The following is a 27,330-nucleotide window of genomic DNA, read 5'->3' on the forward strand; positions in this document are numbered from 1 at the left end:
CTGCCAAAAGCTCGAATAACCGTCTTTTGCTCTTCGGGCCGCTGGGAGATGTGCAGGAAGAGAATCAGTGAGGTTGTGGAAGGTACAAACAGGGATGTGGAGCCATGAGGACCCCAGAGCCGTCGTCAGCTGCGCTAGATTTCATGGTTGAAGATCCATGTCACAAGCAGCACAATCTAGGTGGCCTTGGATTCTCATCTGGGTTTAAATCCGAGGGGGTTAGGTGGCCAGGGAATACGATGAAATCCTGTTTCTCCTACAATGACGCACTTAAACTGCGATCTCTGCGATAAATCGCGTTGTATTGCTGTTACGTACTATAATGACGAGGAAAAACAAATGTAGGTGTGGACACGTTCCCCCAGGATAGATGGATACTTGATCCATTGTGCCTTCCAGAATGACGAGCTCACTCATGGGATGCCACGAAAACATTCCCTAGACCATAACGCTGCCTGCTCCGGCCTGGCCCCTTCCAATGATTGTTACGGGATTGTACACGCCAAAAGCCATCTGTTCGATAGAGCGAAGACGTGATTTATATGAAAATGCCAGCTGTCGCCACTCAGAAAACGTCTAGTTGCGCTACTGTACAAATTTCAGCCTTCGTCGCTGGTGAACAGCAGTCAGCGTCAGTGCACATACCAGGCGCCTGCCGCGAAGACCCATACGCACCAACTTCCGCTGAACGGTCATTCAGGAGACACTGTTGGTAGCCCCTTTGTTCATCTGGGCGGTCAGTTGCTCAACAGTTGCATGTATATTCACCTGTACACATCCCCGCAGCCGTCGTTCACTTCTTTCACCTACCGCCTATGATGCATCACATTAGTCCTGGCGCCAGTTTTGGATAGTGCTGTTTTACCACACACGGTATACAGGGTGATTCAAAAAGAATACCAGAACTTTAAAAATGTGTATTTAATGAAAGAATCATAATATAACCGTCTGTTATACATCATTACAAAGAGTATTTAAAAAGGTTTTTTTTTCACTCAAAAACAAGTTCAGAGATGTTCAATATGGCCCCCTCCAGACACTCGAGCAATATCAACCCGATACTCCAACTCGTTCTACACTCTCTGTAGCATATCAGGCGTAACAGTTTGGATAGCTGCTGTTATTTCTCGTTTCAAATCATCAATGGTGGCTGGGAGAGGTGGCCGAAACACCATATCCTTAACATACCCCCATAAGAAAAAATCGCAGGGGGTAAGATCAGGGCTTCTTGGAGGCCAGTGATGAAGTGCTCTGTCACGGGCTGCCTGGCGGCCGATCCATCGCCTCGGGTAGTTGACGTTCAGGTTTATACCAACGTTTAATACACCACCTATCAGGAGGTTTAACACCATACTTCGTTCGAAATGCACGCTGAACAACTGTCGCTGAACAACTGTCGTCGATTCACTTCTGCCGTACTCAATAACACAAAAAGCTTTCTGTTGAGCGGTCGCCATCTTAGCATCAACTGAAGCTGACGCCTAGTCAACAGCGCCTCAAGCGAACAAATGTACAACTAAATGAAACTTTATAGCTCCCTTAATTCGCCGACAGATAGTGCTTAGTTCTGCCTTTTGTCGTTGCAGAGTTTTAAATTCCTAAAGTTGTGGTATTCTTTTTGAATCACCCTGTACTTTAGCGGTGGTGGCATACGAACATTTTACAGGCTTACTCATTTGGAAGTTCCTCCACCATTGGTCCGAAAGCCAATGATCATGTCCTTTAAGATGTCACATAAACCGCTTCGTTTCCGTATTTCGGCAACTACTGCACTGTTTCCCGCATCCACCGACACCATTTATGTACCCTCCACTGCTAGCGCTGCCACCTGCTACTGCACGTTAACGTGGTCACATTATCGAGACTGGACCGTGTAGTAAGTATGAACTTATTACGTATAAACTGATATTGAAAGGCTCGATAGTTACCTACATGTCTAAGAAGAAATACCTTTTCACATACTCCATATCTGCAGTGATGCATTGCTGACAAAATCTATGTTAGATTTCCTTCAACGGGGTGTTAAATATCGAGTTCGTTACATACCGAGTTTTCAGGAAAATTATGAGCTTCTATGGGTACTAGTGTGTTTTATTTTGATAATACAGTTGTGTGTATCAGCTAACAGACAATTGATTTTGAGAAATAATGTTGCAGAAGCTTGTCAGTTTTCTGCAGGACGTACATAGTAGAGATACCAAGTACACGAAATATTTCTGGACGAATGAAGTTTCTGATAATATTTACAAGAAAACCACAAGAGATATATTAATATTTGTTTGTTACCCAAAGGATGCAGTTATTCTGTTTACGTAGGAATCTCCTAAGGAAGTATTAGAATGGTTCAAATGGCTCTGCGCACTATGGGACTTAACATCTGAGGTCATCAGTCCCCTAGAACTTAGAGCTACTTAAACCTAACTAACCTAAGGACATCACACACATCCATGCCCGAGGCAGGATTCGAAACTGCGAACGTAGCGGTCGCGCGGTTCCAAACTGAAGCGCCTAGAACCTCTCGGCCACGCAGACTGTTCTCAGTTCCTTACTCAAAGGGCAGAGTTCTGCATCCAGGTAGCACAGAGATCGCTGGCCATAACGTAGCACCGTGTTTAGCGTTCAGTAAAGCAAGAGCATCACTTCTTCTCACTTTGCGACTTCGCAGGCCGTCAGCAAGCGAGTGAAACCCCTTGAGATTCGCATGGACACAGACGCCGCTCACACGGCTGTCATTAGATGAGGCAGAATCGTTCGTATTCGCCAACTTCCGTCAAGCCATGCGAAGTTCAAACGCGCGCTCTCTCGCACACATCAGGGCTCTACAGCCTGTCCAAAATTACTTAAGTATTGCCACTTCGGCGTGAGTACGTGGACCGGCGGAACAGAGGTGACACGTCCCGCACGCAATACACGCGTAATTTTACATTTCATTTAACTAGCGCAAACAGGCAACCTATTCTCTTTTAAATATGGACATTGCATTAATGTATCCTGGAAAAGTTACACTTAGTTTTGATTTCAGTTTTATCTGCTGTAACTCATTATTAAGGCGATATAATGACAGTTCGCGAAAATGCATTTTCTCACGACGTCACCGAATTTTTGGACATGCGGGAAACATTCTGCTATTGCAGATAGCAACTAATCTGAAGAATACATCATTTTCATATGTTCGAAACCAGAACTGTAGCGGAGAACTCTAATGCGAGGTAATTTGAGTTGAATATAACGCACAATGGTCCTCTCGCGCGTCGACTATTAATAAAGCGCCCTTACAGGCTGGAAGTGAAACGGTTATTAATTTTTCTGACCCTCCTACTTAATTCTAGTACTACTAAAAATGAGATTAAGCGTGTTTTCCACTGTGGGAAAACGTATCTTAAATAGGTCAACTTCAGTTGTTTAGAAAGGATAAAAGCCGGCCGCGGTGGTCTCGCGGTTCTAGGCGCGCAGTCCGGAACCGCGCGACTGCTACGGTCGCAGGTTCGAATCCTGCCTCGGGCATGGATGTGTGTGATGTCCTTAGTTTAGTTAGGTTTAACTAGTTCTAAGTTCTAGGGCACTGATGACCTAAGATGTTAAGTCCCATAGTGCTCAGAGCCATTTGAACCATTTGAACCAAAAGGATAAAAGCGATACAAATAACAGCGTCTCCGTGTTAGATCTGGTATATCCTAAACAATAGCATTTATTTTGTGTGATACATACTGAATTCCTGAGATGAACTTCCCTTGTAATTAGTTACTATTTAGGCCCTGTAATTAAAATTTGAAAACTTACAACGATATGATTTTGTTATGGAGCTACTCACAGATCTAAATTGGGTACGCCAAGCATGTAACTGGGGATTCGTCTGGCTCCATTTCTATGGGAATCATGGAAAAACTCCACTGATGTCACTCTCGTCGCTGTGACGGATTCTTGAAGTGTCCTCTGTCACTGTTGTCATTTAAAGAAATTATTGTCTCCTCCACTGAATTCTCATAAAGAGCTTCATTCCGTCATGCTCTTTCCATGATGCACTCCGACTTTTCGACGGCTTACTTCCAGTCTTTAGGAGTGACGTTCCTGACAGCTTATGAGTGTTTCAACTGCAGATAGAGTAAATTTATTGTTATTCCTGGCAACGTAACCTGTAATTTGACCGCCATTAACGCTACCGGGTTGAAATGGCTGTGGTAAAGTGGTAGTCTAACTATTGTACGCTCAAGCTTTTTGCCAGTTTGTCGATTTCTTATAGGGGGCACTGTGGCTTACGAAGAGATATTTTTTCATACGTTACACATTCTTAAGGTTACGCCTTACATCGATATAATGACGCTGAAGCCAATCAGTCGTTTGCTTCTTTCGGTTTGCCATGTTAGGTGTCTCGTCAACAAAGTTGGATGGCGAGGAGCAATATCTAGAACAATTGATTCCAAGATTTGTTATTAGTGAATCTTCGAACCACTGTCAAATGTAACGTCTACCATTTCTTCGTGTAACCACCTGTTTCGTTTGCTTCAAAAAGCAGGAGACTGTTTGTGAGAAAACCTAGGGAAGTGCGTGCATGGAGAATAAGTCTGCCCCACTTGCCAGAAGGCATCGCCGTTGTTCCTTTAACCGTGTAGTCTCTCCAGCCTTGCTTGACAACGGGACGAGAACTGACCCGCGTTTTGTCAAGTCACACCACTTCGTCAATATTTATGCAATGTTCTTTAAAAATCTTCGTTTCCAAGCAGCTATATCCAATATCTCCATCAGCAGCATATATCACAGTACTGTCCATAGACAAACTGAAACTGGTATAGGCATGAGTAATCAAATACAGAGATATGTAAACAGGCAAAATACAGTGCTGCAGGCGGCAACGCCTGTTGTTGTTGTTGTTGTTATGGTCTTCAGTCCTGAGACTGGTTTGATGCAGCTCTCCATGCTACTCTATCCTGTGCAAGCTTCTTCATCTCCCAGTACCTACTGCAACCTACATCCTTCTGAATCTGCTTAGTGTATGCATCTCTTGGTCTCCCCCTACGATTTTTACCCTCCACGCTGCCCTCCAATACTAAATTGGTGATCCCTTGATGCCTCAGAACATGTCCTACCAACCGATCCCTTCTTCTGGCCAAGTTGTGCCACAAACTCCTCTTCTCCCCAATCCGATTCAGTACCTCCTCATTAGTTATGTGATCTACCCATCTAATCTTCAGCATTCTTCTGTAGCACCACATTTCGAAAGCTTCTATTCTCTTCTTGTCCAAACTATTTATCGTCCATGTTTCACTTCCATACATGGCTACACTCCATACAAATACTTTCAGAAAAGACTTCCTGACACTTAAATCTATACTCGATGTTAACAAATTTCTCTTCTTTAGAAACGCTTTCCTTGCCATTGCCAGTCTACATTTTATATCCTCTCTACTTCGACCATCATCGGTTATTTTGCTCCCCAAATAGCAAAACTCCTTTACTACTTTAAGTGTCTCATTTCCTAATCTAATACCCTCAACATCACCCGACTTACTTCGACTACATTCCATTATCCTCGTTTTGCTTTTGTTGATGTTCATCTTATATCCTCCCTTCAAGACACCATCCATTCCGTTCAACTGCTCTTCCAAGTCCTTTGCTGTCTCTGACAGAATTACAATGTCATCGGCGAACCTCAAAGTTTTTATTTCTTCTCCATGGATTTTAATACCTACTCCGAATTTTTCTTTTGTTTCCTTCACTGCTTGCTCAATATACAGATTGAATAACATCGGGGAGAGGCTACAACCCTGTCTTACTCCCTTCCCAACCACTACTTCCCTTTCCTGTCCCTCGACTCTTATAACTGCCATCTGGTTTCTGTACAAATTGTAAATAGCCTTTCGCTCCCTGTATTTTACCCCTGCCACCTTTAGAATTTGAAAGAGAGTATTCCAGTCAACATTGTCAAAAGCTTTCTCTAAGTCTACAAATGCTAGAAACGTAGGTTTGCCTTTCCTTAATCTTTCTTCTAAGATAAGTCGTAAGGTCAGTATTGCCTCACGTGTTCCAGTATTTCTACGGAATCCAAACTGATCTTCCCCGAGGTCGGCTTCTACCAGTTTTTCCATTCGTCTGTAAAGAATTCGTGTTAGTATTTTGCAGCTGTGGCTTATTAAACTGATTGTTCGGTAATTCTCACATCTGTCAACACCTGCTTTCTTTGGGATTGGAATTATTATATTCTTCTTGAAGTCTGAGGGTATTTCGCCTGTTTCATACATCTTGCTCACCAGATGGTAGAGTTTTGTCAGGACTGGCTCTCCCAAGGCCGTCAGTAGTTCCAATGGAATGTTGTCTACTCCGGGGGCCTTGTTTCGACTCAGGTCTTTCAGTGCTCTATCAAATTCTTCACGCAGTATAGTATCTCCCATTTGATCTTCATCTACATCCTCTTCCATTTCCATAATATTGTCCTCAAGTACATCGCCCTTGTATAGACCCTCTATATACTCCTTCCACCTTTCTGCTTTCCCTTCTTTGCTTAGAACTGGGTTTCCATCTGAGCTCTTGATGTTCATAGAAGTGGTTCTCTTATCTCCAAAGGTCTCTTTAATTTTCCTGTAGGCAGTATCTATCTTACCCCTAGTGAGATAAGCCTCTACATCCTTACATTTGTCCTCTAGCCATCCCTGCTTAGCCATTTTGCACTTCCTGTCAATCTCATTTTTGAGACGTTTGTATTCCTTTTTGCCTGCTTCATGTACTGCATTTTTATATTTTCTCCTTTCATCAATTAAACTCAATATTTCTTCTGTTACCCAAGGATTTCTACTATCCCTCGTCTTTTTACCTACTTTATCCTCTGCTGCCTTCACTATTTCATCCCTCAAAGCTACCCATTCTTCTTCTACTGTATTTCTTTCCCCCATTCCTGTCAATTGTTCCCTTATACTCTCCCTGAAACTCTGTACAACCTCTGGTTCTTTCAGTTTATCCAGGTCCCATCTCCTTAAATTCCCACCTTTTTGCAGTTTCTTCAGTTTTAATCTACAGGTCATAACCAATAGATTGTGGTCAGAGTCCACATCTGCCCCTGGAAATGTCTTACAATTTAAAACCTGGTTCCTAAATCTCTGTCTTACCATTATATAATCTATCTGATACCTTTTAGTATCTCCAGGGTTCTTCCATGTATACAACCTTCTATCATGATTCTTAAACCAAGTGTTAGCTATGATTAAGTTGTGCTCTGTGCAAAATTCTACCAGGCGGCTTCCTCTTTCATTTCTTAGCCCCAATCCATATTCACCTACTACGTTTCCTTCTCTCCCTTTTCCTACACTCGAATTCCAGTCACCCATGACTATTAAATTTTCGTCTCCCTTCACTATCTGAATAATTGCTTTTATTTCATCATACATTTCTTCAATTTCTTCGTCATCTGCAGAGCTAGTTGGCATATAAACTTGTACTACTGTAGTAGGTGTGGGCTTCGTATCTATCTTGGCCACAATAATGCGTTCACTAAGCTGTTTGTAGTAGCTTACCCGCGTTGCTATTTTCCTATTCATTATTAAACCTACTCCTGCATTACCCCTATTTGACTTTGTGTTTATAACCCTGTAGTCACCTGACCAGAAGTCTTGTTCCTCCCGCCACCGAACTTCACTAATTCCCACTATATCTAACTTTAACCTATCCATTTCCCTTTTCAAATTTTCTAACCTACCTGCCCGATTAAGGGACCTGACATTCCACGCTCCGATCCGTAGAACGCCAGTTTTCTTTCTCCTGATAACGACATCCTCTTGAGTATAAGACAAAAAGTATAAGACAAAAAGTGTCTGGCGCAGTTGTTAGATCGGTTACTGCTGATAAAATGGCAGGTTATCAAGATCTAAGTGAGTCTGACCCGCTGTTATAGTCAGCGCACTAGCGATGGGACTCAGAATCTCCGAGGTAGCGATGAAGTGCGGATTTTCCCGTACGACCGTTTCACGCGAGTATCGTGAGTATCAGGAATGCGGTAAAACATCAAATTTCCGACATCGCTGCGGCCGGAAAAAGATCCTGTAAGAACGGGACCAACGAGGAGTGAACACAATCGTTCAACATGGCAGAAGTGCAGCCCTTCCACAAATTGCTGCCAATTTCAGTGCTGGGCTACCAACAAGTGTCAGCGTGCGAACCATTCAACGAAACATCATCGATATGGGCTTTCAGAGCCGAAGATCCACTCGTGTACCTTCGATGACTGCACGACACAAACCTCACGCCTCTCCTAGGCCCGTCAACACTGACATTGCACTGTTGACGACTGGAAACGAGTTGCCTGGTCGGACGAGTCTCGTTTCAAATTGTATAGAGCGGATGGACGTGTACGGATATGAAGACAACCTCATGAATCCATGGACCCTGCATGTCAGCAGGGGACCGTTCAAGCTGGTGGAGGTTTTACAATGGTGTGGGGCGCGTGCAGTTGGAATGATATGAGGCTCCTGGTGCGTCTAGATACGATTCTGACAAATGACACATACGTAAGCATCCTGTCTGATCACCTGCATCTATACATGTCCATTGTGCATTCCGACGGACTTTGGCAATTCCAGCAGCACAGTACGACATTCAACACGTGCAGAATTGCTACAGAGCGGCTCCAAGAACAATCTTCTGAGCACTTCCGCTGGTCACCAAAGTCCCCAGACATGAGCATTGTTGATCATATCTGGGATGCCTTGCAACGTGCTCTTCAAAAGAGATCTCCACCCCCTCGTACTCTTACGGATTTATGGACAGCCCTGCAGGATTCATGGTATCAGTTCCCTCCACCACTATTTCAGATATTAGTCAACTTCATGTCACGCCACCTTGCGGCACTCCTGCGTGCTTGCGGGGGCACTTCACGATATTGGACAGGTGTACCATTTTCTTTGGCCCTTCAGTGTATAAAACTGTGGACAAGGAAGTGCGCCTGCCTTGAAAAAGTGTGATCAGTAACTTCCTGATCGTTGGATGTTTCTTCCTACGATAATAATCGTAAACATTAGTACGAATCGGATCCTGTGCAGACGAATAGCTATTGGTAATCCGCTTATACACACGTTTCTACCCATAGGTGTTAAGTTTCGATGGCTCTTGAGCTTTCTTGTTCTTTGTCGAACATTTCCTTCCCAATCTTCGCAACGAAGTTTCTGTTTATATTCAGAGAAGCAGCAATTCTGTCGACCACTTTGGTAACCGAGAGCCTCGGACCGCCATTAAGTTTTTCATTTTCTGAGTAGGCATGTAACGCACAAACCATTTCTCTTGACTGCTCTTGTATTGCGAGCCCCTTGCCAAGAGAACTTTTCCACTTACAACTTTCGACGAACTTCCCTCTCAAATCGTTCATTGCCATACAACGACTAACGGAAACAACGAATAACAGTACCAACGAATAATGGAAACAACGGTAAAAACGAACACACAGAAAGTCACAGGGTGCAACGATCACAAAGGACAGCAAGGTGGCTGCAACTTAAGCCCACTGAGAGCAGTAAGTGTTGTCTGTGGGGTAAAGGGTCGGCAACTTTGGGGATTTGGTGCAGCTGCAGATTGTGTGGTATAGGCAGAAAGGTGTCCCGGGTCCCCTGGACTTTCCCCCTCCTACTTCCGTCCTCGCTGTCAGTCGTAAAGTAATTTTGCGCGTGCGTGCCGCACAGGGCTGGACGGTGGAGGGGGTGCTGGCGCTGCCCTCCTCGGTCGGGGTGCTGCTGGACCTGGGGCCCGGAGCCTCCGCCGCCGGCGTCGCCATCACCGTATTCCCCCTCGACATCGCGGGTAACGCCTTCAGCCAGCAGGAATTCCACCTCAACAGTGACGTCATCAGCGTACAGGTAAGCTGCTTCTGATGCTAGTCCTACACATGCTTATTACTACAGTAAACATTTATATTCAAGCAGGGTTTCATGGCTCCTGTTCAAGTGTGACATCGCGTTTCGTGATGGCCTCTGAGAACAGTTGTGGATTCAAGAGCTTCGTCAAGGGGCTCGTGACAACCCCTCCTGCCAGAAGTATACATTTTATTGGAAGTATTTATATTTCCAGGTTTGTAATTTTCAGGAAATAGTACCGAGGAACAGTTCAAATATTGCAAGTGATTCCAGAAAATTGCCAGCTATGATTAACACAGGATACTTTTTATCTAACCACAAGGCTGCATCGAGACCTTATCTCCCTGAGAGAATATTCCTGCCAGGAAAATGCGAGGCACCCTGTCACCCTCTGATTGCACCTGCTGTCAACAAGAAACTGACACATTTCAAGAGTCCACAGGGAGAACTGGCAATTCACAGGCGTTTAGCAAGACAAAATGGGGAGATCGCCAATTAAGAAGTAAAGTTAAAGGCTGCCTTTCCTTAGCTGTAGCGAAAACTACTGAAAGAAAGAGCATCGTCGCCAGTAGTGGGACAATGTATGTTCTAGTGTACTTTTTTAGTGCATGTTACTCACATTCAGGGGAAACTTGATGGATTTAACACCTCCTCCCCTCCCTTAACCTACTGTTCTGCTAAATAGCTTATGACACCATGAGGGTTGATTTATGGCCCCTTGGGGATAATCCATCCTTCTGAAAAAAACCCCTCCCTTCCCCCTCCACATCCTCCTCCCCCACCTCTCTACAAACCTCCGATATTCACACTGCCCATGCACCAATCCAAGTACACTGTGAGGGCTGAATTATTCGATTAGTACCTTCTTGTTCTATGAATTTGATTGACTGATTAATTAAATCGATAAATTAACCCCTCCCCCTGGGAAAACCCCCAGCCCTCCCCCTCCCCACCTGGAAACTGGCGGTTGTGTGCTGGAGAGGAGGTGTCTCATGACAGGAAATTCAATTGTGTAGCAAACGATATACTGTTTATTTATAAAATTCAGTTTTCAAGGACTCGATCTCTGCCTTCCCATCATTCTCTGCTGTTTGCAAAGATGCAGGTCTTTTAAAATACATCGAAAAGAAGTAATTAAAATCAATCGCTTTCGCCATGTGGGATTGGCTGAGCGGTCTAAGATGCTGCAGTCATGGAGTGTACGACTGGTCCTGACGGAGGTTCGAGTCCTCCCTTGGGCATGGGTGTGTGTGTTTGTCCTTAGGATAATTTAAGTTAAATAGTGTGTAAGCTTAGGGACTGATGACCTTAACAGTTGAGTCCCATAAGATTTCACACACATTTGAACATTTTCAATCGCTTTTTTTTAAAAAAAAATTCTGATTGCACAAGAAATACCATCAACATAACTCACCACACATTATTTAACTGTTAAAACTACTTCTTCTGTCGATGAAGTATCATTGTAGCTCTTCTGACGGCTGCAAGTCTCCAAATTAGTTGAACCAATAGACGTTATTTGTATTTTTCTTAACACACGACACCCAAAGGGTTTGTGGTTCCCCAGCAACGTCTAAATTCACAATTCCCCATTCTCTGGATTTCCACAGTCTTCGGTAATGTATTCCGCATGAACAGATCATGGAATCTTGAAATGCTGATTTTTTTTCCTGAGAAACCTGAGAAGATCTATATTTGTTATCGGTCTATCTGGCAGGACAGGTAACGGGCCTTTTTATTATTTATGAAGAGACCTAGTCCATTCTTGTACTGTTTCAAGTACTCTCCTTTCTGATGACTGCTGCTTCCATCATGCAATTATATCTTCTTGCTTCCTCTAGCTGCTCCTGGGAGTTCTGTGCGTTCTTCACTGTTCTGCTAATAGCCGCAGCACCACCAGCCAGTGAACCCGTTGCTGAGAGACCTGCGAGGGCAGGAATGAGGAGGGGGGCAATTCCACCTGATGTCTTGGGTATCAGCAGAACCATAGGTGCTTTAATGGGTCCTTTATGCTTCAGGGCGCCTTTACCTGCGTACATCACTGTCAGCATACAGTGTTTTAAATATCCTTTCTTCTTCTTAATCGTTGTCTTCTTCTTCTTCTTCAGTGCATGACGAGCAGCATTCATAACTTTCTTGAAATTCATCACCAATAAGCCCAACTTAATTTTACCATGCACGGTTTTATCAACTACAAATGCTGCAATGCCCTGTCCTATACCAATATTCTTTCTTGCACACATTGCCTTGGCTTTATCTGCTAAAATTCTATCTGCAGTGTGACGTCCTAGGAGAGCTTTATGATTTGCCTATGCAATATCATGTTCCAAACACGCCTTGTCAAGCAGGTTAATCCCCTTTTCACCACCACCCAAACGTTTTTGAAGCTATGGATCAGGTCTACAGTAATCACACCCCGGAATATGCAATTTGACAGGTAATTTGTCGAGAATACCACCGCCTCCTAAAATGCGTCTTCTATTACGCATGTTATGCTATTGTGTTGGTTGTGTTCTGTGCATCCCATTACATAGCAAATCATCAGCGTCAATCTAGCTGTTTTGTATCGCGGGAAAACCTAGCCATTTACATTGTAGGATCTAGCCATTGACTTAAGGCTGTATTCCCTCGACATCTTATGACACAGTCTATGAGAAACACATTTGGTTCTGAGCTCTTCAGCATTTCGGTGGTGTAAAAGCACCCTGAAATTTCAGTGCCATTACCATCCTTTAAGATTTAAATTCTGGGATCTCTTTGTTCTCTGCACTTTGTAAACTGTGATTATCTCAACTGACCAGTTTGTGAGGAATGATGTCTCAAATGCTGTTTTGTGTTTTGAGATAAGTACCAAATCACCCGTATTAAATTTCTGGTTACATGGGTCCGGCATTATAATACCATAGTACACCATATCCATGAGTCCATTAACACGAACATCGATTGGTCTCATTATGCTACGTTTGGTTATATTATACTGTGCTATTGTTTCTGGGAGGATATCTGTCCATTTGTATGAGCTGCAAAGGTTAAAACACATCTAAATTTGACCTTTTATTGTTCTGTTCAGACCTTCCATGATATTCGCCTTCAGATGGTTGAATGTTGAGTTGTATTCTATACCACTGCATCGTGGTCTTGAAATACGTATTGTAAAACTCTCCCTGTGATCGGTTTGGAGGTTGTCCAGGCGTCGATTCGTGCCTGTCTGCAACAAACACTCACTCCCTCCCTTTTTCTTTTAATGGATAGCACGCTGGCAAATTTGGAATATTATCAATAGCCATTAAAGCGTATTTGAATCCATTTTTCTCATGTGAATATTCTTTCTTATCCACGAGATCACCCTACCATAAGTCATTCAAACCTTTAATCATAACATGCCTACAAGGGTATGTTTTGCATGCTGGTTAGTGCAATTCTCGAACTACTGTCTCTATACTCATTCTCTTATACTTCTCTCTCTAATCTCTAAAATTACTGGGAAACCTTATTCACTGCAGCAGCTGATGCCATGAGAAATCGTAGTCCATATGTTGGGGTTATCATAGTATATATAGTGAGGGGGCTGATTGCTGAATTTTTTATGCTGTACATCAATACCATCACAACTCTTATACCAACCATCCATTAATAATGATTTTATAACGTCTTGGTATTTCGCACTGCCTTTTCTCCTTTCTGGGTACACTGGCCAATTGCAGTACACTATGTGATCAAAAGTATCCGGACACCTGGCTGAAAACGACTTACAAGTTCGTGGCGCCCTCCATCAGTGATGCTGGAATTCAGTATGGTGTTGGCCCACCCTTAGCCTTGATCACAGCTTCCACTCTCTCAGGATACGTTCAATCAGGTGCTGGAAGGTTTCTTGGGGAATGGCAGCCCATTCTTCACAGAGTGCTGCACTGAGGAGAGGTATCGATGTAGGTCAGCGAGGCCTGGCACGAAATCGTCTGCCCGCATCTCGTGGTCGTGCGGTAGCGTTCTCGCTTCCCACGCCCGGGTTCCCGGGTTCGATTCCCGGCGGGGTCAGGGATTTTCTCTGCCTCGTGATGGCTGGGTGTTGTGTGCTGTCCTTAGGTTAGTTAGGTTTAAGTAGTTCTAAGTTCTAGGGGACTGATGACCATAGATGTTAAGTCCCATAGTGCTCAGAGCCATTTGAACCATTTTCAACGAAATCGTCGTTCCAAAACATACCAAAAGTGTTCTGTAGGATTCAGATCAGGACTCTGTGCAGGCCAGTCCATTACAGGGATCTTATTGTCGTGTAACCACTCTGCCACAGACCGTGCGTTATGAACAGGTGCTCGATCATGTTGAAAGACGTAGTCACCATCCCTGAATTGCTCTTCTACAGTGGGAAGCAAGGAGGTGCTTAAAACATCAATGTAGGACTGTGCTGTGATAGTGCCACGCAAAATAACAAGGGGTGCAAGCCCCCTCCATTAAAACACGACCACACTATAGCACCACTGCCTCCGAGTTTTACTGTTGGCACTGCACACTGTGGCAGATGACTTTCATTGGGCATTCGCCATAGCCACACTTTGCTATCGGATCGCCACATTGTGTACCGTAATTAGTCAGTCCATACTACGTTTTTCCACTGTTCAGTCGTCCAATGTTTACGCCCCTTACACCAAACGAGGCGTCGTTTGGCATTTGTTGTCGTGATGTGTTGCTTATGAGCAGCTGCTCAACCATGAAATTGAAGTTTTCTTATCTCCCACCTAACCATCTTAGTACTTGCAGTGGATTCTGATGCGGTTTGGAATTCCTGTGTAATGGTCTGGATAGATGTCTGCCTATTACACATTACGATCCTCTTCAACTGTCGGCGGCCTCTATCAGTCAACAGACGAGTTCTGCCTGTATGCTTTTGTGCTGTACATGTCCCTTCACGTTTCCACTTCACTATCACATCGTAAACAGTGGACCAAGGGATGTTTAGGAGTGTGGAAATCTCGCATAGAGACATATGACACCTGACCATGTTCGAAGTCTGTGAGTTCCACAGAGCGCCCTATTCTGAGCTCTCACGATGTCTAATGACTACTGAGGTCGCTGATATGGAATACCTGGTAGTAGGTGGCAGCACAATGCACCTAATATGGAAAACGTATGTGTTTTGGGGGTGTCCGGATACTTTTGATCACATAGTGTATTTCATCATACACCTCCATTTCTTCCGATGAAAATTTTTGCTGTTTTTGAGGGTTTTAGTTAAATGTTCAGTAGACCTGGTGTTCTTTGAAATTCCCTGTCCCAATCTGTACTGTTTTCTCATTTAAAGTTGTAGATTGTGTGCCCAATATGCAGCTGGCCGGTGTGGCCAAGCGGTTCTAGGCGCTACAGTCTGGAACCGCGAGACTGCTATGGTCGCAGTTTCGAATCCTGCCTCGGGCATGGATGTGTGTGATGTCCTTAGGTTAGTTAGGTTTAAGTAGTTTTAAGTTCTAGGGGACTGATGACCTTAGAAGTTAAGTCCCATAGTGCTCAGAGCCATTTGAATCCAATATGCATGGTTTTTCATCATTGACTCTGCATGTTCCTAGCATCACTGCGATGGTTAATGAAACTGGCAATAGCATTATCGTCATTGTTGTGTAATTTCGCTGAGAGTTCATCGAGATATTTAGTAACTGGTTAAAACATTTCTCGCAGTGTCTACTCTTTGTCCAAATGTCCTAACCGCAGCAACTGTAACTTCTCTCAAACAGCCTTTCATGCACCGATGACCTTATGCTTAGTTGACATCTTGCTATATACTAAGCTGACTGCTTTGTAGGCTGCACCTTATATATATTTCACTCAACCTTTTCAGTTAAGTCACGTACTTACTTTTCAATTCCATCAATCTTTACAGAATGACTTGGATGTACATCTCTAGTTTCTTAGCCCTCACATCTAATTAGTTGATCTGTCTCAGAAGGGTCTGGGTATACATCTCTATCTCCTTAACATTAGATTAGAGACTGAAATTTTCCATCTACATACGTGCAAACGCATTCTGTGTCAATGCACACCTACCCTCTCGGGCTGAGTGTCTGACATACGTGCAAGCTTGTTCATGGTATGATGCATATTGACATACTCATAATTTTCTCATAGCTATATATACAGAAACTCCTGGAAGTTCCATCTATACCTACAGTCGTTCAGTTTTCTTGATTTATCAATACCAAGAAAAACATACTGTGTGTGATTGCAGCAATCTGTACATATATTAATAAAATCATTGAATGACATGTCGTTTCCTATATGTGCCTGAAAGCTATAATGAGATTTGCATTATCATTCACCAACTGTTTTGGGGTTCTGGAAAATGCCTGACTCAAATAAAATACGTCAAGACCAAAACAGAGATGATGTAGAATTTTATCTCGGTTTTCCTCAGCAACATCATCAAATGTGAACACTGTGTCTGGCTTCACATTTCTGGTGGGGGAATGTAACTGCTTTGACTGAATGTCATGTATGTTACACCATCAGCACCCTGCAGTATCTTTGCACTAGCTGGTGCTTCGATTGAAACAGCGTTTTTGAAAAACACATACATGCTCAAAGCAAACTTCATCTGGGTTTGTTAGTAATGACACTTGTCCTGGAACAGTTGGATGGATCTACAACTGTCACTCTTATGTTATCAAGTAGGAGTACCCCATTCTTCTTCTTCTTCTTCTTCTATTCTTCTTCTGCACCACCACAGAAACAGTCATTTACAACAAACTGCTGATGCTTCACCACCCAACCATACTACTGACTATGTCAGGTTTAGGTGTGCACTGTGCTTTTATAGAAAAATGAGCACTTGTGATAATAATAATATATGTAGCCACTATGGCACAATCGTCTGACCAACTGAGCTACAATGGCTACACGTTACGTTATATAATGACTAGTTGAATAAGAAAAACAACAAAGATTTGCGATTATACACATTGTATTTACATTTCAGCAATGATACATAGGCTGCATTGCAACAACAGAAACAACCGATTTATTTTTTACAGTATTTCCAAAATAACTACTTCTTTGATGCAGTTAATTCAGCATATATTTCTCTCAAACTGATGGTTGCTCCTTTAGCTTCTGCTTTTGACCCCATACTGATACATTGTTCAAAATCTTTTGCATTTACACTTTATGTATGGAGATAGTTCAAGATGACGTTATACATAGTTTGAATGCACGGCAGCCCATGGTTCAGTATTTCCAGCAGAAGGATAGCACCGTCTGTAGGTCGAACACATTTGTAAATGTGGAGTATTGCAAATAAATGGATCGACTTCCAGATCCCACTATAAGTCTCACACAATCATACAGTGATGTTATAGGTAGTGACAGGCAGGCACAGTAAATATCCAGAAATGGAGAATACTTGGAAGCCATCTGCTGATTGATGTAGTGTTCTGCACAATGGATTTCATCCATTCAAACTCTGTAAACTGCACTTTAATACTTCTCAATGCATTTTCAGTCTCTAACACAACACACCAGTCACTGTCAGTTCATGGTTCTATAGCAATATTTAAGCGCTTTGAACCACTAGCTGTCAAATTATAAGTTGAAGTGAAACTTGCAGTAACACGGGAATGTTGAGGAATGGTGCATATGGTGGGGAACACTACTGACCCACACTGCATGGTGTAGGGCCTCCAGCACTGTTCTTCTGAAAGCTGGGGACTTGCTGGGTGTCATCGTTACACAAATCACTGAGCAGGATGGATAATGGAAGCTCGTTGTCCTGCTCCAGCATGATGGTCAGGTATGGTACAGAATCCTATGGTGCTGCTACCACTGCTGCTGGTCTTGATATGACACAGTTTGCTGCAGGTCTCAACAAGCTGATGGTAGCTGCATCTGGTCCAGGCACAACAGAGGTCATTGAACAAAGAAGAAGAAGAAGAAGGAGAAGAAACAATAAGCATCCACAGACAATGATACAGAGTTGAACAAAGAAATGGAACTTGACAAAGAAGAGGAGGAGGAACTTCTATGTGCAGTAACAGTACTAATGATCTGTAAAGAGTACTTAATTTTATGCTTCTTCTGCAATGGAGAGGGAGATGAAGATCTCAGCTGCTGCTGGCGACGCTTCATGGTTCTTCTTCTTCCACAGACTGACTGCAATGGAACCAATGAACTACTGCACCCACCTTACATCGCCTGCATCACGACTGCACATTAATTAGTCCATCAATTTATTGACTGTAGCAGTATTTCTAAATCGATTCCCAGTCAAGCATTTGTCTTGGAAGGGGTTTTTGTGTGCAATAGTATTCCACAGGGGAAGGCTTGGAGGTTTCCCAGGTAAATGCTGCTTCGTTTACAGTACAGTCCTGCCACAGTTGATGGCAAATATTGTCGTAGCAGTGGCATGCAACAGGATGTTGCCAATTGAGGCAGAGGGGAGGGGGGGAGAGAGAGAGATAGATAGAGAGAGAGAGAGAGAGAGAGAGAAAGCCTGTGTTTTGACAGCAATTTCTCAGTTATCAAACATCAAAGGGTTGCTGCCATCTGAAGCTTTTATTCAGGTGATTAGTGCAACTTACAGTTTGTTCACCACACAAGTCAGCTGCCTTTTGCAGCCAACAGTGGTCGCAGGTCCTGAGCAGCAGAAGTGCAGCCTGCTGGTACAGAAATATGCAAAGTGGCCAGCCTGGCAAAGTGGATGGGGAGTGGGTGCACAATGCCCTGCGGTCAGTGAGAAATATTTTCAACAGTGAAATTATGTATGGTGAGTTATATTGATGGTATTTTTTGTGTGATTTGAATACAAAAGTGATCTATTTAAAAATTGCGTTTTATAATCAGACAGTATATCCTTTGCTATACAGTTAAATTTCCTGTTGTGAAGCCCTCCTCTCCAGCAGAGACCTGCCGAATTCGAGGTGCAGGAGGGCAGGGGCATTTCCCAGAGTGGGAGAGGGTTAATTAATTTATCGATTTAATTAGCCAATCAGACTGATAGAGTGGGAGGGGGCTATTCGAATAACGAAGACCTGAAAGTGTACTTGTATTGGCAAGGGGGGAATGGGGAGTGTTGGAGGTTTCCAGAGAAGAGAAGGGGGAGGGGGAGGGGGGAGAGGTTTCTAAGAAGGACAGATTATCTGCAGGGGGTTAGAAATCAACCCTTAGTACAATTTGTTAAGGGGAGAGGAGGATCTCACAAATCAATCAAATTGCCCCTGAATGTATGCAACACACACTAACAAAATGCCCCAGAATGTACATTGTCCCACTACTCCTCCCATTTATAGCACTCCACCCCTCCATGCTTATATATTCACATAACCATGGCTTACAGACATTCCCCCTATTTACAGCATTCCCTACATTTACATGTCTACATAGTGATAGTCTATAGATATTCTCCCCATTTACAGTATTTGCCTATTTATGTATTCAGTTATCTGTAGTCTACAAACATTGCCCCAGTTAGAATACACTCCCTATTTACATGTTTACATGCCCATAATCTACAGACAATCTTCCCATTTACAGCATTACCCCATTTACATGTTCACACAGCTGTAGTCTATAGATATTCTCCCAGTTTACAGCATTCCTTCCCCCCATTTACATGTTTACATAGCCTTAATCTATATACATTCTCCCCATTTATGGCATTCCATCCATTTAAATGTTGACATAACCACAGTCTACAGACTCCCCCCCGCCTTTACAGCATTACCTCACTTCCATGTTCACACAACCGTAGCCTATAGATATTCTCCCAATTCCCAGGATTCTCCAGTTTAAAAGTGCACATAGCCATAGTCTATGAAGATATGTTCACAACGTAGTAGTAAGTACAACAATGAATGTATGGTGTGTGCATACTTCTATTTTATATTGTATAATTATGATGTCATAGTTGTGAAAGTTCCCCTTTATCATAGGTCTTAAATCAATTTCATGACACTCGAATGTCTCAAACCTTCTGACAAATTCTTTTAAAAATATTTTTTTGTTTGTTTTTCGTTATTGCAATATTTTTCAAGTTATGCCAAACCAATTATTATTATTATTGCTATTCTTTTCGTTTGGAGCTACTTAGCGCCGTGAAGCTCGTTTTGAATCATAACGCTGGTCTTCTGTTTCTCCTTTGGCAGAAGCTCTGATTATCTGACTCAGCAAGATCCTCTTCTCTGTCCACTTCGGTGTGCTGGTTTAGAGGGTTCAAATGGCTCTAAGCACTATGGGAATTAACATCTGAGGTCATCAGCCCCCTAGACTTAGAACTACTTAAACCTAACCAACCTAAGGACATCACACACATCCAAGCCTGAGGCAGGTTTCGAACCTACGGCCGTAGCAGCAGCCCGGTTCCGGGCTGAAGCGCCTAGAACCGCTCTCCCACAGCGGCCGCCAGGAAGAGTTTCCACGACTCCATAGTGAGGTTACAAACGTGATATCAGAGTTTTGATCAACATGTAGGATGAACGTTAACCAAACTGACAAACTTCAGGGATGGGCTCCTGACTGGAAATGAAGGAAAAAAGGTCCTGTGGACACGTGTAAAAGTAGACAGTGAGCGTGCAATGACTGCAAATCGTACCAGAAAACAGTACAGAGCTGCATCGCATCCACGTCACAATAGATGTTCAAAGTGGTTTCCATGGGATGTAATGCACACGTTCACACGTCGTATCATGGACTACCGCACTCTATGTCTCGTTTCGGTCTCTCTCCGTCTAGCGCCAGAGGTGTCGCGAACACGATGTTGAAGGGTCTGCACACCAGGAACTGGTTTAGCATACACAATGTTTTTCAGAGGCCCCCTAGAGGTAAAAATACAAGGAGTTTTTTCTGGTCATCTAGCAGGCCACGCTACAGGGCATCTGGGGAAGATGCTGAGGTGTCGGTGAACTGTAATGCGGCAGTAGGGTGGTGCTCCGTCACGCAGAAACCGATAACTTGCCGTACTGCCAAAGGCACATTATCAAGTAACCCAGACATTCTGCAGGAAGTCGAGGTATGTTCCTCCGTCGAGACATTGTGGAATAATAAGTATGTTATCACCAAGAACCTCTGCCCACACACTGGTGCCGAACCGATGCTGATAAAACGAGGATTGTCCTTATCTCACACATGACGATTTTGCAGATTGATGATGCCAGTTCTGCTAAAGGTTGCTTCGTCGGTGAAGGGGGCTGACGACAAAAACCCCATAATTGTGATGGTGTGGTGCAAAAACCATCGACAAAATCCTTCCTGTAGAGGGAAATGCGTTGCTAGTAATTCTTGCTCGCGTTGCAGGTGATATTGATAATAGCGATTGCCATGCAGAATACACATGATCGTACTTTGACCTATACAATTTGGCGGGCCACTTGCCTGGAGCTTGTACTAGGGGTCGTCTCAATATCTGGTGGGAACTGATCCTCCACATGTGGTGTACACACAATCAGCCGCCTCCCTACACGTTCGTCGGTCTGAAAGGGCCTATGATTACACAAATTTCTCAAAAAGGGCTTGAAATGTAGTGTGTTGTGGTTGGTGTCTGTTAGGGTACTGGTATTGGTATACCGTGCGACCTCTCGACCGTTTCCATCTGCTTGGGCGTAGACATCTCGCCTTGTTCCCGACATGAATACGTGACCATTCTGCTGTTTACAGGACGCTGTGTCAGTCCCACTGCCTGCAACACACAAGAAACACACGGCACTTGGTCAGAGGAGCTTACATTGGTCAGCGCCATCTACCGCTGCACCGATACATTTCCGGACCCCTGTTCACATGATCTTTTTCCTTGCATTTCCAGTCAGAAATCCGTCCCTGCCTTTTGTCGGTTATTAACGTTCGTACTGTATGTGCGTGAAAGGCTTTTTTCGATTGTGAAACTAAATGAGTCATAATTAAGTGCCAACCTGCTTATCAAAAACCTGCGAAACTCTCTGCGTCTGTACGTATACTGATAATTTCTGTATTATAAACATTTTAGTGTGTCTTCAGCGCAGCATAAATCATTAAACAACACTGAAAATTTGTTCTGTGTTGAGAAAAATGATATATGAAACAAGCCACATGCAACTCTTTCGCAATTTCTCCCCCTTTCTGCGTGTTCGCAGTCAGACAGCGTAGTATCGGCGGAGGTGTGCTCTCAAGTGAAAGAGATCTACAAGGGTGCCCAGTTCTTGCATTGGATGAAACTGGCAATATACCAATAGGCTTTCGGAGAAACATCATCCATATAAATCCGAAGACAGAAAGGCCCGACAAATGCGAGAATTATCGGACAACCAGCTTAACAGCTCATACATCCAAGTTTCTGACGAGAATAATATACAAAGAATAGAAAAGAAAACTGACCATTAGTTTGGCTTTAGGGCAAGTAAAGCCACCAGAGAGGCAAGTCTGGCGTAGCGCTTGATAATAGAAACAGGACTGAAGAAAAATCAAGACACTGTCCTCGATTCGCTGAGCTGAAAAAAACGTTCGATTATGTAAAGCAGTGCAAGATGTTCGAAATTCGGAGAAAGATAGGTGTAAGCTATAGGGAAAGTTTGGTAATACACAATGTGTACAAAAACCAAGGGGGAACAGTAAGACACGAAGATCAAGAAAAAGCGCTCGGATAAAAAGTGTGTGCAGTATTTCGCCTCTAATGTTGAGTCTGTACATCGGAGAACTAATGACGGGAACAAAAGTAAGATTCAAGGGTGCTAATAAAATTCACAGTGAGAGGATATCGATGATAAGATTTGCTGATGACATTGTTATTCTCAGTGAAATGGAAGAAGAATTATAGGATCGGGTGAATTGAAAGAATACTCTAATGAGTACAGAATTTGGATAGAGAAAACTGAACAGAGGCGAATGTAATGAGAAGTAGCAGAAATGAGAACAGCGAGAAACTTAACATCAGAATTGGGGATCACGAAGTAGATGAAGTTAAGAAATTCTGCCACCTAGGCAGCAAAACAAACAACGACGGACAGAGCAAGGAGGACATAACAAGCGCACAAGCAGTGGCAAGGAGGGACCTTCCTGGCCAAGAGAAGTGTACTGGTATCAGACAAAGGCCTTATTGTAAGGAAGAGATTTCTGAGAATGTACGTTTGGAGCACAGCATTGTATGGTAGTAAAACCTGAAGTATGGGAAAACCGATAAAGAAGAGACTCGAAGCATTTGAGATGTGGTGCTGCTGTAGGATGTTGAAAACTAGGTGCAGTGATAAGGTAAGGAATGAGGAGGATCTCAGCAGAATCGACGAGGAAAGGAACGCAGGGAAAACATGGACAGGAAGAAGGGACAGAATGATAGGGCAAGTGGTAAGATATCAGGGAATATCTTCCATGGTACTAGAGGGAGCTGTAGAGGGTAAGTACTGTAGAGGAAGACAGTGATTGGAATACACCTGCAAACAATTGAGGACGTAGATTGCAAGTGGTACTCCGAGAGGAAATTGAAGGCACAGGAGAGGAATTCGCGACGGGCTACATCAAACCAGTCAGAAGACTGCTGATTCAGAAGAGATTCCTCCCCATCAGATGACTCTCCCCTGGCGTAGTTCCGCAACACTGGTAGGCGTCATTTGTAACGTTACATGTAAATACAGAAATCTGGTATTTTCAGTTTGTGTTCTCTTAGAACCATTAAATCAAACATACACGATACTTACGATAAATTAAAGTTTATTTTTGTTGCACGGAGAACGCGTTTGGTATTCGAGTATTCACCTCACAAAATATCCAGTGCTATCAAAACTGATGTTCCACAAAAAGGCGAGGTTGATTCAGGTGTAGTAACGTGCGTGAAAGTAATGCTACGTTCGACAATGGACTAGGGAGAAGCTACGTTGTGCTCGCTAGCATGTCTGTGTAAGAACACTGAAGCGAACTAGTGCTGTGGATTACATGCAGTTTGAACTTCTTAAAGTAATTACAAGCGTAAGATGTTATCATTAGAACCAAATTCAGTTTAAACTCGATGTATGTTGGCTTACGATAGCAAAAGTGCATTTGCGCAAAATTTTATCTTAACAGGAAATAAATACTTTAATTTGATAATCTAATTTTAGTTCCTAGTTCTGTCTTTTCAGTGAGCATAAGCTCCAAGTCATAATTCAAATTCAGTTAGCAGAAAATTATTCATTATCCCCTTAGCATCTCCTGTCCATTTAACGACGAACTCTTATCTGTCGATGTGTTGTTTATTATCTTCTGAATTCATTTTCTCATACTATACTGCTGTCCATCAAAATTGCAAAACGATGGAAGAGGCATGCTACAAACTACAAACTGACGTGAAGTACAATATTTGTTTGTATATGCAAATGATTCCCGTCTCAGCGAACTACATAACATAGGTAGGAGTAACGCCATCTATGCTGCGTATACAAGGAAAGACTGCACAGCTGGTTTCCCATTCAGAAATCGCATTCTGATGTTGCTTAACGGTGAGACGATCGTATTACAGCTGGCATGAGGTGGAGAAACGTTTTCGACAGGGATAATATCGCGGTCTATCCAGACTTACAGCTATCATTCCCTTATATTAAAACGCGCATCGGTTGGGGTCGGAAGATCGCAACGGCCCCACGCGACTAGGGGCCGAGAGGACAGCTGTATCGTTCCTGTGGCAGTGCGGCATCGAGCAGCGGCGCTGTCAGTTTCCTTGACACGGCTGCAGAGAAATGCGCGCTGACAGTGACACACCCACAACACTGGACAAACGGGAGGCACCACGTCTGTCTTTTCAGGTCAGTCCCTGCTCGGCTTTAGCATCACGACCGCCACCTCCGTGTGTAGAGATACCAAAGATAATGAACCTTGCAAGTTTGTATACCTTATTGTCCTACAACCATGTTTGTGGCGTGATGGTGTGGGATGCCACTGGGTACAGACCCTCACCACCTATGGACCAACAGTACTACCTTCGATTCCAATAGCCGATTATCTGGACAGCGAGTGTTACATATCTGTCTCGTTAAGGCCGGCGGCCGTGGTCCCAGTGACGTTTCTTTCAACAAGACGCGGCAAGATGTCATGTTGCCAAAGATGTTTGAGCTACGTGGGTACAGAGGAGTTCGTCCGTTGGGCTGGCCAGCACGTTCTCTAGATCACGCAGCCACTGGAAACTTCTGGTCATGGGCTGCCGAGAGCCTGGAACGCCACCACTCTCCAGCCACAATGAGGATGAACTGCAGTTGAAGCAGCATGCAATGACATACCCGTATCTGCCATCCTAGCCTAGTTAGAGGCGATGCAAAGTGGCTCACAGCTGACGTTGATGCGACAGGTGGCAGATCCTTGTACTAAATTTCGCAATTTGTGTGATCCCAGATCACTTACAGATTTCATTGTCTTCTTTCTACCACTGTCTACGAATCTGAAAATTTCGCTTCTTGCTATCGTTCGTGGCGTTGCAATTTCGATGACCAGAAATGTGTTTTGCTGGTTTTTTATTTATTTATTGATTCAGCTTCTGGTCGCTCTCTATATGTAATTTGCAGTAGTAGTAGTAGTAGTAGTATGTGTGTAAAATCTTATGGGACTTAACTGCTAAGGTCATCAGTCCCTAAGCTTCCACACTACTTAACCTAAATTATCCTAAGGACAAAGACACACACCCATGCCCGAGGGAGGACTCGAACCTCCGCCGGGACCAGCCGCACAGTCCATGACTGCAGCGCCTTAGATCTGATTTGCAATGCGTCTGATAAGTTAACCTCTTTACATATAGTAACTTCACCGATAAACAATTAAAATTAGCCTACAGTTGACTTTTGTTGCCGGCTGGCCACTGTCTAGTGTTAATACAAACTCCATCGACAAATTTAGAAGACTGCGGCTGCGTATTTTAAAGTAAAAATGTTTGTGTTTTCGCTGACTCACACTACGACGTGACTACTTTCGTTTCTCTTTCCACACTATGATACACTTTAAGACAAAAAGAAAGACACACCACGAAGGAATTATCGGAATGGAACGAAAATCGGTAGATGTGATGAACGTGTACTGACGAACAAGTTTCAGAAAAATTGGGTGTTCTATTCAAGAGAAAGAGCTTCACAAATTGAGCAAGTCAATAACGCATTTGTCCACCTTTGGCCCTTACGAAAGCAGTTATTCGCCTTGGAACTGATTGACATAGTTCTTGGATGTCGTCCTGAGGAATGTCGTACCAGATTCTTTCCAATTGGCGCTTTAAATTATCAAAATCCCGAACTGGTTGGGGAGAGCTTCGGCGACCTTGCTGGCCAAGACAGAGTTTGGCAAGCACGAAGATAAGCAGCAGAAACTCTCGCCGTGAGCGGACGGGCATTATCTTGCTGAAATGTAAGTCCAGGATGGTTTGGCATGAAAGGCAACAGAACGGAGCATAGAATATCTCGACGTTCCGCTGTGCTGTAAGGATGGCGCGGTTCTGCTATGAAAAGAAATGGCACCCCAGAGCTTCTTCACTCCTGGTTGTCGGGTTGTACAGCGGGCGACGGTGAGGCTCATATCCCAGCACTGTCAGAGGCGTCTTCAGACACGTCTTCGAATTGAGCCCCGTTGACCACCGGAGACGTGTCTGGAGACTCACCGGACGGCGGTGGGATACCCCCGGGTTCCCGGGTTCGATTCCCGGCGGGGTCAGGGATTTTCTCTGCCTCGTGATGACTGGGTGTTGTGTGATGTCCTTAGGTTAGTTAGGTTTAAGTAGTTCTAAGTTCTAGGGGACTAATGACCATAGATGTTAAGTCCCATAGTGCTCAGAGCCATTTGAACCATTGGTGGGATACCTACGTCACTGTCGCCCAAATGGCCCAACAGCGAGGGGTGATGGCCTGAGGTAGCATTTCTTTTCATTGGAGGACATCTTTGGTTGTCGTGTGCGACACCCTTACAGCACAGCGTTACGTCGACGACATTCCATGACCCACTTTGGTGCTCTTCATGGCAAGCCACCCTGGGATTCAATTCCAGGAAGATAATATCCGCCCGTACACGGCGAGAGTTTCTGCTGCTTTTCTGCTTGCTTTCCAATACGCAAGGTCGTCCGATCGATCTCTCCCCAACTGAGAACGTTGGAGCATTATGAGCAGGACCTTGCCTCCAGCTTGGGATTCTGACAACCTAACGCGCCAATTGGACAGAATTCCGACCGATATCCCTCACGAATATATACGTCGACCTAGTCGATCAATGCTAGGCCGAATAACTGCTTGCATAAGAGCCAGAGGTGCAACAACTCATTACTTACTTAACTCAATTTGTGAATCACTTTCTCTTGAAAAAATCATCCAAGTTTTCTGAAACTGTAATCATTTGTTTCTCTATACATCAGCATCGCATCTACCAGTTTCCGTCCCATTCGGATAATTCCGTCGTGCCGCAACTTTTTTTCTTGGTGTATTTATGTCTGAGTACACTGCTAATTTTAGATTTAAGGCTAATAGACCATTTCTGGGGGATAATAAAAGATGCCAGTTCACGAGACCTGAGCTGCCACAACCGCAAGCCCGTTTCGTTGTAGATGCTGAAAGAGTGCAGCAGTTAACTG

At 43.7% G+C, this 27,330-nt stretch overlaps 1 protein-coding gene across 2 annotated transcripts in view; it reads left to right on the forward strand.

Annotated features, from left to right (window-relative positions):
* LOC126237373 (uncharacterized) overlaps nucleotides 1-27,330 on the forward strand; it is a 786,945-nt gene that overhangs the window by 129,084 nt on the left and 630,531 nt on the right. For both annotated transcript variants that reach the window (XM_049947458.1, XM_049947457.1), the window contains exon 8: nucleotides 9,657-9,830. In XM_049947458.1, the coding sequence (XP_049803415.1) occupies nucleotides 9,657-9,830 (174 nt within the window). The remainder of the gene's footprint in view (nucleotides 1-9,656; nucleotides 9,831-27,330) is intronic.

This window comes from Schistocerca nitens, chromosome 2 (genome assembly GCF_023898315.1).
Source record: "Schistocerca nitens isolate TAMUIC-IGC-003100 chromosome 2, iqSchNite1.1, whole genome shotgun sequence".
Taxonomy (NCBI): domain Eukaryota; kingdom Metazoa; phylum Arthropoda; class Insecta; order Orthoptera; family Acrididae; genus Schistocerca; species Schistocerca nitens.